At 39.4% G+C, this 18,963-nt stretch overlaps 1 protein-coding gene across 3 annotated transcripts in view; it reads left to right on the top strand.

Moving 5' to 3' along the window:
• LOC140715673 (progesterone-induced-blocking factor 1-like) overlaps positions 1-18,963 on the top strand; it is a 282,888-nt gene that overhangs the window by 185,566 nt on the left and 78,359 nt on the right. Inside the window, exon 19 of one of the 3 annotated variants that reach the window (XM_073028064.1) lies at positions 3,488-4,265. The exons of the other annotated variants lie outside the window; for them this stretch is intronic. Coding sequence (XP_072884165.1) covers position 3,488 — 1 coding nt within the window. The 3' untranslated portion in view covers positions 3,489-4,265. Of the gene's footprint in view, positions 1-3,487; positions 4,266-18,963 lie in introns of those variants that run through there. 3 annotated transcript variants of the gene reach the window in all.

Here is an 18,963-nt window from a genome sequence, read left to right as displayed (position 1 = left end):
TGCAAAGGAACAGCGAAATTCATAACAGTCCAAACAAAAGGACACATTTACTTTCTGACTTCATTGTACCTGTGTGTAAAACAAAATAAAATATTTATTCCTTTCCTATTATCACTGACCACAATTCAGTAACCACAATTGTGTGCATAATGTGATAAAATAGTGAATCACAGAAATGTACAGCACAGGAATCAACCATTGTGGCCCACCTCAGCCTTAGTGACCACGATGCCTTCCTTGTTAAATTGCATCCACTGTCTGGTTTGGAGTATTAGCAAATGAGTAACAGGCATAAATTATTTTCCCATCGCCGTTCCCTCTGCCCCCTGACATATTTCTACCTGCTATCATCGCTAATTTACCTGCTTCCACTTATCTCTTTCCTTTAACTGATTCCAGTATCTGAAGTCTCTAGTCTCCACTTCCCACCTCTGAGCCTCTGCCTGTATCTCCACTTTCTCCTCGCACCCCCAGCTTCATTTGCCCCTTTTTTCTTTTTCCTTTCTCCTCACGTCTCTACCTTTCACCCACCAGTCACCATCTCTCAACTCCGTCCCCCCTCCCACCCATCTACCCATCATCTCCCACCTCAAATGGTTCAGTTATCACCTACCAGCCCTTGGCTCACCCTTTCCCTTCACCCTTTGTACTGGCTATCTCCCCTCTAAATTCTCAGTCCCAGTGCAAGATGTTGACCTGAAATGTACTCTATCACTTTGCATCACGGAGTTGCTGCATGACTCCCCGAGTTTACAGCATCTGCAGTTTCATGTGCCCCAACATATTCCCTACTCTGAGACACCTTATTCTAGATGATAGATAGACTATATACAGGAATAAATCTCACCTGTCTGGAGTAAGTAGGTGGCCAACCATTTTAATTCCAATCCCCACTCCATGGTCCATGGTCTCCTCTACTGCCATGATGAAGTCACTCTCAGGTTGGAGGAACAACACACTTCGGTAGCCTCCAACCTGATGACATGACCATCATGTTTTCTACATTCTGATCATACCTCCACCCTCCCCCTTCTTTCTACTTCCATTCCCCCTTATCTCTTCTCTTCTCCTTACCTGTCCATCACCTCACTCTGGTATCACTCCTCTTTCCCTTTCTCCCATGGTCTATTCCCCTCTCCTATCAGATTCCTTCTTCTTCAGACATTTACTTTTTGAATTTAATTTTTTACTTAGAGATGCAGTGTGGAACAGGCCCTTCCAGCCTAATGAGCCGAACAGCTAGGAAACCTCTTAGCCTAATCACAGGACAATTTACAGTGAACAATTAACCTGCTTGCCAGTACGTCTGTGGAGTGCGGCAGGAAACTGGAACACCTGGAGGATACCCACACAATCATGGGAAGGTCATACAAACTTCTTACACAGGACATTAGAATTGAACTCTGACACCCATCTATCAACTATCTTTTCCATCTATCACCTCCCAGCATCTCTCTTCATCCCCCCTCCCCCACCCACCTACCTTCCCCCTCACTTCACTAGTCTCCTTCTAGCTTGTATTCCTTCCTGTTCCCCTACATTGAGGCTTCTTCTGCCTTCCTTTCCAGTCTTGATGAAGAATGTCAGCCCAGAACTGTTTATTCCTTCCTGTAGATTTCTGACCTGCTGAGTTCCTCCTGCATTTTGTACATGTTACTGTCAATCTCAGAACTGTTCTTCCCATTCTTCACCCTTTTAACATATCAGTAGTCTTGAACTCATCAACTACACAGGGACACAATTTTCAGTAATTTATCCAAGTAGTTAGATCTTGACCTAAAATATTGCCAATTTCTTTCCTCCCACAACTGCTACTCCAGCACCTCCTCTTTGCCAACTCCCCAACTTCTCCAGCAAGCTGCTCATTGCTTGGTGAGAATGTTGGTGGGACTGGATAATTGTAACTCATAGGTAATGTCAGATAAACTGAATCTGGGAGGATTTAATTGAAATGCATAACATTTTGAAGACACCCAGAAAGAGTAAATAGAAGAAATGATTCCCACAAGTTACAAATTTAGAGTCCTTGCTAGAGGCTGAGAAGAAAGATGAGAGAAAAGTTCTTCACCCACAAGTGTTGTCTGGAATGTATTACCTGAAAGAATTTTAAAGGCAGAAACCCCTTTCATATTTAATACACACCTGGATATGTATTTGAAGAACCATTACCTACAAGGCTACAGATACACTATTAAAAGGTGGGTATGGACTGGTTAGTAATGAGTCAAAAGGGTTCAATTTATATAATAAATTTTCTATGGTTTCTCGTAGCACTGGGGAAATTTGATGCTTGGGCCTTTTAATCCAGAATCAGAATCAGGTTTATTATCACTGACATATGTCGTAAAATTTGTTGTTTTGCAGCAGCAGTACATAAAAATTGCTGTAAGTTACAAAAGAAATATATAAATATGAAAAATACTGAAGAAGAAGAAGAAGAAGAAGAAGAAGAAGAAGACCAAAATGGTAAGATAGTGATCATGGGTTCATAGACCATTTAGAAATCTGATGGAGGAGGGGAAGAAGCTGTTCCTAAAACATTAAGGAGTCTTCAGACACCTCTACCTCCACCCTGATGGCAGTAATGAGCAGAGGACATGTCCTAGATGGTGAAGGTCCCCAGTGATGAACGCTGCCTTCGTCAGGCACTGCCTTTTGCAGATGCCCTCAATGATAGGGCTATTAGTGCCCATGATGGAGCTGGCTCAGTCTACAATGCTGTGCAGCCTTCTCTGACGTCTACATATCAGACGGTGATGCAACCAGTCAGAATGCTTTCTATGGTACATCTGTAGAAACTTGCTAGAGTCTTTGGTGACATTCAAAATCTCCTCAAATTCCTAATGAAGTATGGTGACTGCCATGCCTTCTTTGTGACCACATCAATGCGTTGGGCCCAAGATAGACCCTGAGTTGTTGATGCCGAGGAACTTGAAGTGGATCACTGATGACCCCTCAGTGACGACTGGTGTATGTTCTCCTGACTTTCCCTCCCTGAAGACCATGAACAATTCCTTGCGCTGTTGATTCTGAATGTGAGGGTGTTGTTGCTACATTGGTCTACCGGCCAATCTATCTCATGCCTGCATGCCAACCTGTCACCTCCTGTGATTCTACTAACAATTGTCTTAACGGTGAATTTATACGTGGCGTTTGAGCTCTGACTAGCTCTGTTTAACTTAGAACTAAATCAACAGCAATATGCTCCTTATGTATACAATGTAGTTTGAATGGACACCACTGTCAGAATTTAAGGAATTCTCTTAGTCTGTAAGTGGCTTCACTAAACAGAATTATAAAACTAACTCAATAACCTTCCCTGTGTTCCTGCCGCTGCCTCAATGTACATACTTGCATTCCTTCCTTGTAATGTTTGTTTCCTGATAGTTATCTCACTTATGGCAGAAAACTGACTGTAAGTTTGTATTGGAAAGCGAAACACAAGTGATACGGTTTTACTTTCAACTCCGTTTTTGATTGTATATAGATTCCTCCGAAGTTGAATTCTTACAACGAAATCAAAACAGAAAGAGCTGGAATGCAGGAAGGTTATCTGTTTGCCGACCCCTCACAATCCTTGGGGTCGGGGTATTTCCCCATCCAAGATTTGCAAGTATGATTAAAAAGTGCGATTGTTCTGATGTTGAACTTCTGACGGCTCAGTTGCCATAGATCTCTTTGCGAATCACTATCCCATCTGGAAATTATTTTTGCATTCTCAAAAGACTATTGTTTATGATTACAGTTTATCTAAAGTAATTCAAGACACATGATGTCAAGATGTAGTGAAATCTGCTCGAAGGAAGGGGGATGAACAGATAAGGGAAATGATGCTCTCCTTTGGTGTCCTTTTCTTCATACAAAGCAGCCACTTCTCTACCTCCAGAAGCCCAAACAGCGCTGTACTGTTTATTTACGTATTATTGCACATGGTTCCATTCTTCCAAGCTCTGCTAGCGTACCCTCCTTGCAGGATTTTTTCCCAGTGATGTGGTTACTTCCAGCATTCTATTTCATTATAAACCATTTTAATCCATTATAATCAATATAACATGTGGGCGGCACAGTAATATAGCAGCTAGTGTAATGCTTTCCAGGACCAGTGATTGCGGCTTAATTCCCATGACTGACTGCAAGGAGTTTGTACGTTTTCCCTGTGACCATGCAGATTTCTTTTGGATCCTCCAGTTTCCTCCTTCATTCCAGAGATGTACAAATTACTAAGTTGTGGACATATATTTTGTGACGTTTTGATGTACTGTACACGTGACAAATAAAGCTAATTCTTAATCTCAACATTAAAAAAAAAACGTGCTAGTCTTCATTTCTCTTTCAACAAAACCTCCCTTACTGCTTTCCCCCCTAGGCCAGTGCAGAAGATTTTAACATGAATACTAATGGCATCCTAGCAGCCCAGTGTGTAACAGTCTCAGTTCTCCAGCTAAATGGATCAGTAAGGTCACAAATTTGGTTCTTTTATTGAGGTAAATGGCCTTACCAAAGCAACAAGCTTTTATCATTGTCACAGTTATTTAGGCATTTTTGCACTGGTTTAATAGCTGCCTGTCCAAAAGTTTTAGAATACATGTACTACTAGATTAAAAATGCATTACTAGTTAGCAACAACTAAAATCAAACTTTTTTAAAATCAATGGACACAAAGGGGAATAAAATAGATTGTAAAATTGAGACATCAATTAAGCTTCCCATTCTCAGTACTTTAGTAATGCTATAATCTTTGAGTAGTACTAGTAGAGCCTATGAAAGAGTAAGGAAAAGAGTCTTTGAAGACCGCAACCTACAGGTCCAAACACTACTTTTGGTCTATAGACCAGCTGTCCTTCCTACGTTACTGTATAAAGCAGGATTATGGATTACATACAATAGACACCTGAAAGCCCTGGAACAATACCACCAAAGAACCTTATGAAAGATTTTGAGGATAAGCTGGAAGGGCAGGCACGTTAACACCAACATACCCGGAAGAGGCTAACCTGAGCAGCATCTCCACCACGATAAAGCAACGCAAACTCCGATTGATAGGTCGTGTCATTCAGATGCCTAACTCGCATCTCCCCAAACAGATCCTTTGTTCCCAGTTAAAAGAAGGTCAGCGAGCTCCTGGTGGGCAAAGGAAACGCTTCAAGGATTACATCAAAATCAGCCTTAAGAAGTCAATATTACATCTAAAAACTGGAAAGACATTGCACTCAATAGATGCACCTGGAGGAAATCTGTTCAAGAGGGAGCTGAGGTACACGACAGCGACTTCCGCTGAGCCACAGAGAACAAACAGTACCTGCAAAAGGAGAGAAAGAACAACTAAAGGACCAGCCACTACTCCACCATGTCCATGCTCCACCAAAATACGTGGATCCTGCATTGCCCTCTACAGCCACCTGAGGACCCACCAATAGACAACAGCTTAGGAGAACATCTATTTGACTTGAGCGACGGCACTACTAGTGTCTGTAAGACAAACATAGTAAGTTTTCTTCTTCAGTGTGGCATTAGCCAATTAATTAAAGTTTTACAAGCAAGGCCATCTGTTCTATCATATTTTATCTTAGAATTAAATCAGCTATGAGTTACTGAATTGATGTTTGTAACTTGCCACTGTGAGATTTGAACTTTAAAATTCCAGATTCAGAATTCAAGATCATTTAAAGTCATTTCCAGCACACAAGTGTAAGGAGAACAATATGTTACTCCTGATCTGATGCAGTGTGAAACTAACACAATTATAGAAAGATCAGAATTATAATGAAAAAAGAATAAATATAAATACATAAGATAGATTATATACTGTGCATATATTGATTGAGGCCACAGTTTAAGAATAAGGGGTAGGCCATTTAGAACAGAGATGCGGAAAAAAATTTTCACCCAGCGAGTGGTGGATATGTGGAATGCTCTGCCCCAGAAGGCAGTGGAGGCCATGTCTCTGGATGCATTCAAGAGAGAGTTAGTTAGAGCTCTTATAGATAGCGGGGTCAAGGGATATGGGGAGAGGGCAGGAACGGGGTACTGATTGTGTATGATCAGCCATGATCACAGTGAATGTTAGTGCTGGCTAGAAGGGCCAAATGGCCTACTCCTGCACCTACTGTCTATTGTCTATTATTGTATGTCCATAAAGTGATACTATGTATAGGAGTGTTTGTATTTAGAATTCTAAGTTTAAAGTAAATGTATTATCAAAGTAATCCTGAGATTCAATTTATTGTGGGCATTCACAGTAAATACAAAAAACACATTAGAATCAATTAAATACCATACCTAACAGGATGTGCAAACAGCCACTGTGCAAAAGAAAGCAAACTGAAAATACAAAAAGAAAAAAGAAGTAATAATAAACAAGTAAATAAGTAAATAACTAAGCAATAAATATCAAGAACATGAGATGAAGCGTAATTGAAAGTGAGTCCATTGGTTATGGGAACCACTCAATGACGGGGTGAGTGAAGGTGAATGAAGTTATCCGCTGTGGTCCAAGAATCTGATGGTTGAAGGGTAATAACTGTTGCTGAACTTAGTGATGTGGGTTCTGAGGCTTCTATGTCTCCTTCCTGATGGCAGCAGCAAGAAGAGAGCATGAACTGGATAGTGGGGATCCTTGATGATGGATGCCACTTTCCTGTGACAGCGCTTCATGTAGATGTGCTCAGTAGCGGGCAGGGCTTTACCCATGATGGACTGGGCTGTATCCACTACTGTTTGTAGGCTTTTCCATTCAAGGGCATGGATGTTTCCATACCAGCCGTGATTTAAACAGTCAATACAGGATTCTCCCGCTATCTGATAATAGAGCGTTCCTATGAAACCGTTTGTAAGCCGAAATGTCGTAAAGTGAAGAAGCAATTACCATTAATTTATATGAGAAAATTTTTTGTGATCCCAGACCCAAAAAAATAACCTACCAAAACATACCAAATAGCACATAAAACCTAAAATAACACAAACATATAGTAAAAGCAGAAATGATATGACAAATATACCGTCTATATTAAGTAGAAATATTGTACGTACGGTGTAGTTTCACTTATCAAAATCAGGAAGACAGCGAGCCAAAATCAATTTGGAGAAAAAAATCGGCACGTATACGCACGCGCATGTACACGCATGCGCACACACACACACATGCGCACACAACTGCCCGCACAAGGCTTCAAGGTCATGGTAGTCTTTCTCGGGGTAAACACACGTACAAAGCGCGTGTCTTTTTTTCGTAAAAGTGAAAATCCTCTTTGGTTAGCGAAAACAGGTACTAATGAAGATCTTTCGTAACAGCGAGCTATCGTAAAGTGAACGTTTGAAAAACAGGGGCCACCTGTATGCTCTCCACCGCACACCTATAGAGGTTTTTCAGTTTTATATGATATGCCAAATCTCTGCAAACTTCTAAGAAAGTGGAGGCACTGCAGTGCTTTCTTCGTAATGACACCTACAGCTGGCTCTAGAATAGATCTTCTGAAATTATAACACTGAGGAACTTAAGGATGCTAACTCTCTCCATCTCTGACTCCCCAATGAGAACTGGCTCATAGACCTTTGGTTTCATCCTCCTGAAGTCAATAATCAGCTTCTTGGTCTTGCTGATGTCAAGGGAGTGGTTGTTGTTGTGGCACCACTCAGCCAGATTTTCAATGTCCCTTCTATATGCTGATTCATTACCCCCTTTCATTGGGCCAGCAACAGTGGTGTCATCAGCAAACTTAAATATGGCATTGGAGTGGTGCTTAGCCTTACAGTCATAAGTATAAAGCGAGTAGAGCAGGGGGCTAAGCACACAGCCTTGTGGCACACCTGTGCTGATTGAGATTGTGGAGGTGTTGTCATTCTGAATTGACTGGGGTCAGCAAGTGAGGAAATTGAGGATCCAGTCGCACAAGGATATATTGAGGCCAAGGTCTTGAAGCTTATTGATTTGTTTTGAGGGTAGAATGGTAATGAATCCTGAGCTGTAACTGATAAAGAGCATCCTGATGAATGCATCTTTGCAGTCCAGATGTTCCAGGGTTGAGTGAAGAATGAATGAAATGATATCTGCTGTGGAGCTGTGGTGCCGGTCAGCAAATTGGAGCAGATTCAAGTTACTTCTCAAAGAGTAGTTGATATGCTTCGTCACCAACCTCTCAAAGCAGATCATCACAGTCGATGCAAGTGTTACTGGATGATAGACATTGAGGCAGGTTATCACATTCCTCTTAGACACTGATATAATTGAAGCCTGTACCTCAGACAGCTGAAGCAAGAAATTACAGTTATCAGTTAACACTCCAGCCAGTTGATCAGTACAGGTCTCCAGGTACTCCATCTAGGCTGAATACTTTTCCTAGGTCCACCCTCCTGAAGGATGCTCTCATGTCAGCCTCAGAGATTGAAATCACAGAGTCCTAGGGGGTTGTGGGAATTCATAAAGGTGCCTCGAATTTTGACGGTCATAAAAGGCATTGAGCTCGTTGGGGAGTGAAATCTTGTTGTCACCTATGTCGTTTGGTTTCACATTGTAGGAGGTGATAACATTCAAGCCTTGCCACAGCTGTCAAACATTCTTCAGAGATTCAAGTTTGGTTTGGAATTGCCACTTCCCTCAACCACCTCTTCATTGTCCTTGCTTCTCTTCTGCTTCTATGTAGGGAGGAGGAAGATAGCCAAGTGACCAGATTTCCCAAAATGCAGTCTAGGGTTTAAATGGTAGGAATTCCTTGTGGTGGAATAGCAGTGGTCAAAGTGTGTTGGGACCCCTGGTGCTGCAGGTGATACGTTGATGATAATTGGGTAGAGATTTCTTCAAACACCCTGATTGAAGACCCCAACAATGATTTGAAAGGCGTTGGGGTAGGCTGCTTCTTGTTTACTGTTGGCAGCAGTCAGTACCTCATGTGCCTACTTAACATCACCCTTTGGCAGTAGATAAATTGTAGTCAGGATTGTGGAGGAGAACTCTCTTTGTAAGTATTGATGTACGTAGTCAGCAAATTGAAAACAAGCAGTGTTTTTTTATTGCGTCATACAAGATGGAAGCAGGCACTTTTTTTCATTGAATCTGTGCTGATGAATGAGCACTGATTACTATTCCTCAGCACAATGTGTTAGAGCACCAGCTCAGATTAGTAGCACAGTACATTTTAACACTAAATTAATAACAATTTTGCAAATGATAGTTCCCATTTTCTTCCGATTAAGTTCAATACCTAGAAATAATAGACTTAGATTTGGACATTATAACATCAGCAAACACACTAGCTGGAGAACAGAAACAGTTGCAATTGCCTACCTTCTGCTAATCTAGTTTTCTCATTAGTTTGAGTATTGGGAGATAAAATGATTTATTAAAATCGTTATAAAAATGGAAAATACTGAAGCACTCAGTTGGTCATGCAGCCTCTGTGGGAAGAAAATTGGAATTAATATTTTAGGGTCAACAGCTTCAGTAGAACTGATGAAGAGTCCTTGACTTGAGCTAATAACTGTCTTCATTTCAGATTTGAATCAGCTACACATTTTGGATTTTCAATTGTTGCTGAAATTGTTGTAAAATTTAGTTTTGAAGCTCCTCTTTATGATACTTCTATTGATTGTACTCACTTAAAGTCACAGAAAAGGAATAGACAAAAATAATGCTTGTTTTAATGTGAAAACATCCACACCAAAATTAAACAAGATCTTTTGTGCATTCATCCAGGAGTAGCAGAGCTATTTAGTCTGGAAATAAAATAAGACTGTGATTTTATATTTCCAAAATCTAAAACTAAGACTGATTCGCTTTTTCATTCAAATCTCTTTGGGACGTACAGATTTAAACCTTATTAATTTCAGATTGAATATTTCAATGTCAACAGATGTCATTTAATATTGGCCAAGAAGTCTGAATGAAATTTCACTGAATATTATGCATGTATTTGTTTCTCTGACATGTGTCTAAGTGACAAGAACAGGAATGGAGGTGGACAGCAAGTTTTTAGGGATGTTTTGTGCATGTACAAGTTTGGCATTAGGGCTGGCAAAAATACCTAGGGGGCAAGATAAAAGCTGGAGGCAAACAGGAAATGAGTTAGAAAATATGCCAATAATAAAAAGTTAAATAGTCCCATGACAAAAATTAAATTAAGATGTCACATGAGTGTCAAAATGAATATAGTGTGGTATTTTCAATGAATGTGAGCTTCCAGTGTCAACATCTGATCACCAGACTGTGACTTGATCCTACAATTACCTCAAGGACAATTCTTGAGTAATTTTATACTTTACTTTCTGCATAAGAAGCAACAGAAAGATTTAATGTCGGTCTGCTGGATGTGGTGAAAATATGCATCTTACTGCAGATACATGGACAAAAGTGAGTGAATTAAGACTGATGCTGATAAATACCAGAAAAGCCTAGGCAGACCAGAAACCTGTGCCTGGATTTTAGACAACTGATTGGTTGTCCATCGTGTTGGATGATGACCGTAAGAAACTTGTTTTTAAAGTGGAAAAGTTGTTACACATGTGATAATTCTAATCTCTAGACTTTGGAGGTCTAGGTCCAGTAGCTTGAGTAGTCATCACATCTGTGGTCTTCCTTCCTTGACTTCTTCTCTACCTTATCATGCCCTTTGCTCTCTATGAAGTGTCGCAGAACTGCCTTCCTGGCTGTTGGATCTCATCCACCCAGTCCTCAGGAACTAACGTGGCTTGCTAGAACAGGATTTTAGACATGAATCATACAATCAACAGAAATGTTGCAGGTGTAGAGAAATGGGGAATGGACAGAAGAGGCCTCAAACCACCACAGATGGGCCAGATAGTAGTGACTAATTTCATCAGTGAACAAAACAGCCAGTGCTTAGTCATTTAAATACCAGAAAACGTGGAACATGAACAGAATTCCTGGACTTAGTGATTCAGAACATCAAACCAAGCTGGTGTCTGCGCGGAGACCACTTCTCTTGAAATTATCCAGCTTTATCACTGGTCAAGTCTTTTAAGTTAGATCTGGATCTGAGACCCTGTTGATTACTGTGATGATTGTAAGGTGTGGAAGTGAGGCAGATAATGATTTTGTTTAGTTTTGAACTACTAATAACAGCTATTAATTTTATTTCTTTATTTTAAAAAAGATATTTTTAAATGTTTTGATGTTGAAGTAACATTGGTACTTTTCAACACTCAAATAAACCACCTTTGTGATATTTGCAGTTGTTTTGGTAGAAAATAGATCAGGATTGCATCACCCAGAGATTCTGGGATGAATGAGATATGCCATGTCAATGCATTAGAGTGTGTGGTATGTCAATGGTTGATCTTCTTGTGTGGGTACTGACAACAGGAGCTTAAATCAAATTGGAGCTAACTCAAACATGTGCATTCGTTGTGTTTTTGTGTACAAAGTACTGCAGAGTATTTACATCAGTGCAAAATACCATTCATTCAAGTATGACCAATGCATTTTCTGAATAATTCCAGCTCTCTTTTGCTGTGTTTGTTATTTTGAGAGTTGACAGTTGTTCATAGAAATATTCCTGGAGACAGTGGAAAGGGCAATCTACTCCAAAGGCACTTCACATACTTTTGATAATCTGTATTTCACAGCACCAGAAGAATAAACAGTTTTTGTACACATAACATCACTAAACCTTCTGCAGTCACACAACATTCAACAATATTTTATGGCCAGTTAAGTACTTTAGAAGTGTATTCAGTATTGTTATATTGGAAAATCTGGCAGATGATTTCCGTACATCAACCTCCCTTGAACACTATTGTTATAATTATAGGATAATCTGTTTTTGTTTTGAAAATGATACCAATTGAAGGATAAGCTTTGGCCAAGGTACTGGTTTTCACTCCTCTGGGAGCTGTGTTCTGATCAAAGGGCATTGACCTGAAACTTTATCTCCATCTCACTCTCTCCACAGATGTTGCTGAATTATCTGCATTTTAAACATTTTTTTATCTGTTATATTTTGCTTTTGAGGCATTTAGCCTGGAAGATCACTGTTGTTCTTCCTAACAGACTCACTTCAAAGTCTTCAGCATTGAATTTCAGCTACCTTGTGTCCACTCATTCAGACAGCCGCCTACATTCTCTTGGAGTTTATTGTTGCATTCCTCACTGGTTACTACAGTTCCAAGTTTTATGTAATCTGAAAAGTTGGAAATTGCACCCAAACTCTTGAGTCTTTAATAAATGTAGATCCAAATCAGAGGTGCTTCTAGTCCTGAACTCAGTGAAATACCGATGTTTGCCTTGTTCTAGCCAAAAAAAAACATTTACTGCTACTTTCTTCTCAATCATTAGCCAACTTTGCATCCACATTTCTACAAGTCCCTTAAGTGTGTACCTATCGATGTTTCCAAAAAGTTCAAATACTTTTCCCAATGAATATGGATGCCCTTTTCTATCCTCTCTTTTATTGTTGGGACACTGAATGGTTAGTTGGTCATGATTTGCCTTAAAGGTGCAAGAGACTGCGAAGCAGCACACAAAATGCTGGAGTAACTCAGCGGGTCTGACAGATGTTCAGAAATGGCCCAGGTGCAGAGGGAGAAACACTGTCACAGACTGAACAGTTCACTGAGTTTTAAGAAGAACTGTACAGAATTAAGGAAAATAATAAGCAGTTGGCTGACATGGCCACTAACTAAAATCTTTTAAACTTACTAAATCTAATGCCATCACTGCGACTCAAAAGCAGTAATCTAGAACTAAAATAGTACAGCTCCTTTAACTGAGTCTATCTTTCCTCCTGGGGCATGGGAAGCAAGGAACATTGTCATCACTGTGCTTTGATGAAAACTTGACCAGACTGTGACAAAAGGAAGAGAATTAAATACAATTACAATGAGCCCTAATTCAGTGGAGTGTGTGAATTCTCACTTGTGTGATTGCCGCCTTCTTTCAGCTCCCCGGCCATTTGCAGCAATGCCCACAGTCGTGACAGGGTCAACCAGCACCTATGGAGGGTTTAGGCAGCCCAGATGAAGTGTCTCTACCCAAAATATCAATTAACAATTTCCCTCCATAGATGCTGCCTAAACCTTGTTCAGTTTCCCCAGCAGCTTTGATCTACCTTAAGCTATTCTTCCTCTTAATATGTGCTGGTCCAAGAGAAATGGGTTTAGCCAGGTCAAGCAAGTATCATTTGGGGAAAGAACAAGGAAAATGGGCCACTATATCACATGGGCAGCTACCAAAAAGGATATGAACCACTCCAAATGCAATATTAGTCATTTGGAGGAGGACCAATTTCAATGATTTGATAGCGGTCTTGAAATCAATACTTGGTAGCAAAACTATAATCGGACAATGAGAGTCCTTTAAGGTAAAATTATTTCATCAGAAATCTAATTTTAGTTCCATGAGGGAAAAGAAAGAGGGAAATCAAGGTACCTGCACAATAAAGAAGGAACAAGAACACACTCATCGGATTCAAGATGTTAACTTGAGGGAGAACCAGGCTATCTGCAGAAAGCACACAAGGGAAGTGAAAAAGGAAATTAGAGAGGCAAGGAGAGAGAATGGGAAAACACTGGCAGCAACCACAAAAAGAATCCAAAGATATTGTCTATGTTGTACTGATTAACAAATTTCATGATATATGCCTGTGATATTAAATTAGATTCTGATTAAAGAAGGAAAAACAAACTTAGTCGCCGCAGCTGAGACACTAAGCGAATACCTTACTAAGGAAGAAGATACTGCTGGAATTTCAGCATTGGAAGAAGTCAGTGAGATTTTGAATGACTCCAATATTGATAAGTAGAATGCATTGGATGGCTGGCGGACTTAAATTAGTTGAAGGCCTGGTCCAGATGGAGTGCATCTGAACTGGCTGAGGGAACATCTGTAGATTCAGCAGTAGAGCCCGAGGACTAGAAAATTGAAACTTTTGCACCTTTGCTGAAATAAGAGAGTTGAAGTAAATTCAATACTACAGTCCAGTCACTTTCACTTTGGTGGAGATGAAGGAGTGCTGGAAGTAATAATCAGGATATATTTCCATTTTCCCTAACAAACTCCTAGCTCGAAGCCAACACTGCTATAACAAATTTGCCTTGACAGATATATCCAGCTGATTGGACTAAATATGCTCTTCAGTAGAAGCTGCACCTTCTACGTTGCTGCCAATAGTTAGTTGCACTGAGTTCAGAATAGCTGCTACTATGCTGCACGTGGTGTTACTGAATGGGCATGGCTTTCTAGAATCTTGGTAACTATCTTGTCATTACCCTAGATTGGGAGAATGATGCATACAAATTTACTGCCACATTTCCTCCATTACAATCGCATCTAAATCTTTTGTAGGTTGTAACATGCTCAGTGAAACTCTGCAAGGGTTTTCAGAGATGTTACATAAATTCTTACTTAATATGTGCTGGTCCAAGAGAAATGAGTTTAGCCAGGTCAAGCAAGTATCATTTGGGGAAAGAACTAGGAAAACTGGTCATTATATCATGAAAAAGGATATGAATCGCTCCAAATGTAATATTAATAATTTGGAGCAGGGCCAATTTCAATGACTTGATAACGGACTTGTTGGCATTTAGGGTAATAATGGATGTCATCTATCTCTGGTCGTGTACAGGGCTTCCTTCATCATGTCAGTAGCTTCCTTTTGGTTTTCACTACTGTCAGCCATACAAGTCCTGGGTGCAGAGTCAGGAATACCATTACACTTAGATGTGAAAGGATTCTTCATTGCTGTTTTTGTAACAGGTTTGTTTTACCAATTAGGATTGTTAGCCCTGAGCTGAACCCCTGAGCCTGGAGGACCTCTACCCTTTGACCTGTTTGGCATGGGTGACCCTACCAAGAGCCAACATAGCTCTCCAGGTCATTGAGGCATGGAAACCTGCAAACCCTATGGTAATGTTGTGGTCCTCTTGGAGGGTTATATAAAAGTAAGCTTGTTTTTCTTTTGTGCTTTGGTAAAAGGCTGAAACCCTATAAATAATACTCCGTTTGATCTCCATGTGAAATACACATGCTTACTTTGCACCACCCTCTTTTAACGTTAAGGTTTTTTTAATTTAATGCAATATTTCCACTTAGTCAGCTGTTTCCATTCACCTTCAATGGCATTGCCCTGTTGAATCTGTGGAAGGACAGAATAAGTTGATGCGTTTCTCAAAGTTTCTATGAGAAGTAAATGGGTTTCCCCTTGTATCTTTCCCTCACTAAATGCCTGACATCATGAAGTCTCTGTGCTGAGTCAGACTTTGTATGAGTAGTTTGTTCATTTGGTTTGCTGTGCCTAGTTGCGTCACAGCATCATAATCTCGAAAGTGTGAGAGGTGAAACTGTTTGTTCATAGAAAATAATGTGTAGCAATAATTGCAAAGATCATAAGTAGCCAACAGAAAACCTGACTTAATGCAATGTAACTTGTCTAAATCTGAGAAAATGAAAAGTGAAATTAGGCAAGAAATGAAATGCTAAATATTCCTAGAATTTAAAAACTGAATTATCTTATTGAACATGTAGAGGTTTTGTGCAGATCCATATACAACTGTGGAATAAGCTTAGTTTTCAGGATTTTACTTCATGCATAAGAGACAATTAAAATGATAGGTGTCAAACTTACTGTTACAGAAGGCACTTCAGTTATGAAAAAGATGAGTTAAAATCAAATATGACTTTCCTCAATTTAGTCCCAGAGTAGAATTTGGAACTTAAGCATTCTTATTATTTTGGCTGTAGCTCAATGAGCAAGTACATTATGACTGTGACTTCAAATCCTACCCTGCACAGTTAATCACACAATCTTGGTGGTTATTTTCACAGGGAAGTGTCACTTGTCATTGAAATGTTAAATGGGCTTTTCTGCTCTTTGGCAGATGCACTGGTTCATTTATCCCCATGAATACTGTTGAGTTTTAAACAGCTTTCGTAATCCCCATTCTCTATTGAAAAACAAACTGATTATATAACACAGTCCTTTTGGTGGAAATGTACAGTATGATGTTCACTACAACACTTTCCATATTACTGCAATCATCGCACTTGCAAAGCACTTCATAATATTGTTCATGAAAGGCATCATATATATGGTGTTCCTTTTCTTTCAACAGTTGTTTTCCTAGTGAAAACTGTAGATTCATTGGCTCATGATGCCTAGTAGCTTAAATAACTGAACTGGAAACATTATGATTTAGAAATACCCTGCAGTTTAAGCACATGACCAAAATTGTGACAGCATGTTTCATTAATCTTTCATAAAACAATATTATAAAAGATGGAAAATTGAAATTAAGAACTCTTTGATGTTGGTACCAGATACGAAATTGTTTACGACAAACTCCTGACTCTAAATGAGATTCACTATGGAAGAAAAATATGTTTAGATGATTCACTGCATGTGGTTTTGGTAAGTCGATATCACCAACCCAGATGAAAATGTGGTAAATTTGATCAGCCAATATGCGGATAATACCATGTACTGGACTGTGAAGAAGACTATCAAAGCTTGCAGTAGGATCTGGACAAGATGGAAAAATGGGGTGAAAAATTAGATAGAATTTAATGCAGACATGTGTGAGGTGTTGCATTTTGGGAGGACAAACCAAGATAAGATTAACATGGTGAGTGGTAGGGCACTGAGGAGTGTGGTAAAACAGAGTGATACGGGAATACAGATCCATAATTCTTTGAAAGTGGTGTCACAGGTAGATAGGATTTAGATAGTAGAATTGGTGGCTTTGTAGCAAAGTTTGCAGATGATACGAAGATAGTTGGAGGGGTAGGTGGTGCTGAGGAAGCAATGTAATTGCAGTAGGGCTTAGACAAATTGGAAGAATGGGCAAAAAAGTGGCAGTTGGAATATAGTGTTGGGAAATGGATGATAATGCATTTTGGTAAAAGGAACAATAGTGCAGACTGTCATCTAAATGGAGAGAAGGTTTAAACATCAGAGGTGCAGAGGGACTTAGGAGTCCTCATGCAAAACTCCCAGAAAGTTAATTCACAGGTTTAGTCTGTGGTAAGAAAGGCAAATGCAATGTTGGCGTTACTTTCAAGGGGAATGGAATATAAAAACAAGGAAATAATGCTGAAGTTTTATAAGAAACTAGTCAGGCTGCACTTGGTCAGACTCAACAGTTTTGGGCCCCTTATCTCAGAAAGGATGTATTGTCATTGGAGAGATTCCAGAGGAGGTTCATGGGGATGATTCTGGGAATGAAATAGTTAACATATTAGGAACATTTGACAGCTTTGGGCTTGTACTCACTGGGAATTAGAAAAATGCGAGGGGAATCTCATTGAAAACTACCAAATGTTGAAAGGACTAGATAAGGTGGATGTAGAGAGGATGTTCCCTCTAGTGGGGGTATCCAGAACTAGAGGGCACAGCCTCAAAACTGAGGGGCAAGTTTATCAAAAAGAAATAAGGAGGAATTTTTTAGCCAAGGTGTGGTGAATTCGTGGGTATATTGAAAGCAGAAGTTGGTAGATTCCTGATTGGTTGGGGCATCAAGGGATATGGTGAGACGGCAATTGTATGGAGTTGAATGGGATCCAGGATCAGCCGTGATGAAATGACGGAGTGGACTCGATGGGCTGAATGGCCGAATTCTGCTCCTATGTCTTATGGTCTTATAGGATGGGTGTCAACATCTCTGAAGATCTATCTTGGGTCCAACACCTTGATGCAATTACAAAGAAGGCACAACAGTGACTATATTTCATTAGGAGTTTGAGGAGGTTGGTATGTTACCAAAGACTCTTTGTAAATTTCTACAGATGTACCTTGTGGAGCATTCCGACTGGTTGCATCACCTTTTGGTATGGAAGAGCCACTCCACGGGATCAGAAAAAGCTGCAGAGAGTTGTAAACTCAGCCAGCTCCTTCATGGGCACTATTCTCCCTATAAAAGTATCTGTATTGGGAAATGAATTCATGTTTCTGGATAATTAGCCTAATTATTATTCCAGTAATAATTCTGCCGTGCACTGGAAGAATAATATTTCCTTTGTGAATATACCATTATACAAATGTAGAGACAGAATTATAATAAATAATCTTAAACTTGAACAATTTGTACTTTTAGATTATAGCTTTGATCACTTATGAAGTCAAAAATTACAAATCTAAATTTTCTTGAAGAGATTACTTGCTGCACTTTACAATATTTTATTTTCCTGTTCCATACATATTTGGAGTTGTATTCTGCTTATCCTCAAATTGGTATGCTTGCATCATCTATTGCATTTAAATTCTTGGGTTGCAGGAGGCACATGTCTGTAGATATTAGCCTGAGTTTCTGTAACAAGTATGACGTTAATTTTCCTCAATTGACTTTACCTTGAAGTACACATTAAGGATTGAGCCATTAGAAGGCATTAAAATCATGCAGTTTTCAAGTTTGCACAATTATTCCATGAATTACCAGTACTGTAATAATTACTGTTGTCTGTATGAAAGAGTTGCAAAACGTTTAAATGGATCTGCTGCACTTGAGGAAATACACACAAAATCACATAATCTTACATAATTATTGCTGTGCAGTACTAATGTAGAAAACTTCTAAAATCTTCATTGGAACTCTACAGCATTAATATGTATTTCACAGTGAACAAATAGGGTCAGAACTTTTATGTATCATGTACGTACAGATGTAATATCTGTACAACTGCGGAAACTAGTTTAGAAACGTTATGTGTTTCCTACTCCTACTTCTCCTTCTGCATTTACAGTAAAGATAATTTTGAAATGTTCTGTTTTTAAATAATGACTGTGAATAAAATATATTTATTGATTGTGCAAAACTAGGGAGGAAATAACTATTGCAGTTTTGGGGGTGGGGGGTGGGGAAATTCAATGGTCCATGTTTGGATTCTTATTATCTTCCTCCCTGTAGTGTGTGTGTGTGTGTGCTTTTTTTAAATGTATGTAACATTCTGCTTTTGTATCGAAAATTGTCATCATGCACGCCTCTGAGCATAAAGAAAAGTTGTATATTTCACTCTAGATAACT

Source organism: Hemitrygon akajei, chromosome 2 (assembly GCF_048418815.1).
Source record: "Hemitrygon akajei chromosome 2, sHemAka1.3, whole genome shotgun sequence".
Lineage (NCBI taxonomy): Eukaryota > Metazoa > Chordata > Chondrichthyes > Myliobatiformes > Dasyatidae > Hemitrygon > Hemitrygon akajei.
The sequence above is the reverse complement of the archived record's forward strand: the minus strand, read 5'-3'. Positions and strand labels throughout refer to the sequence as shown.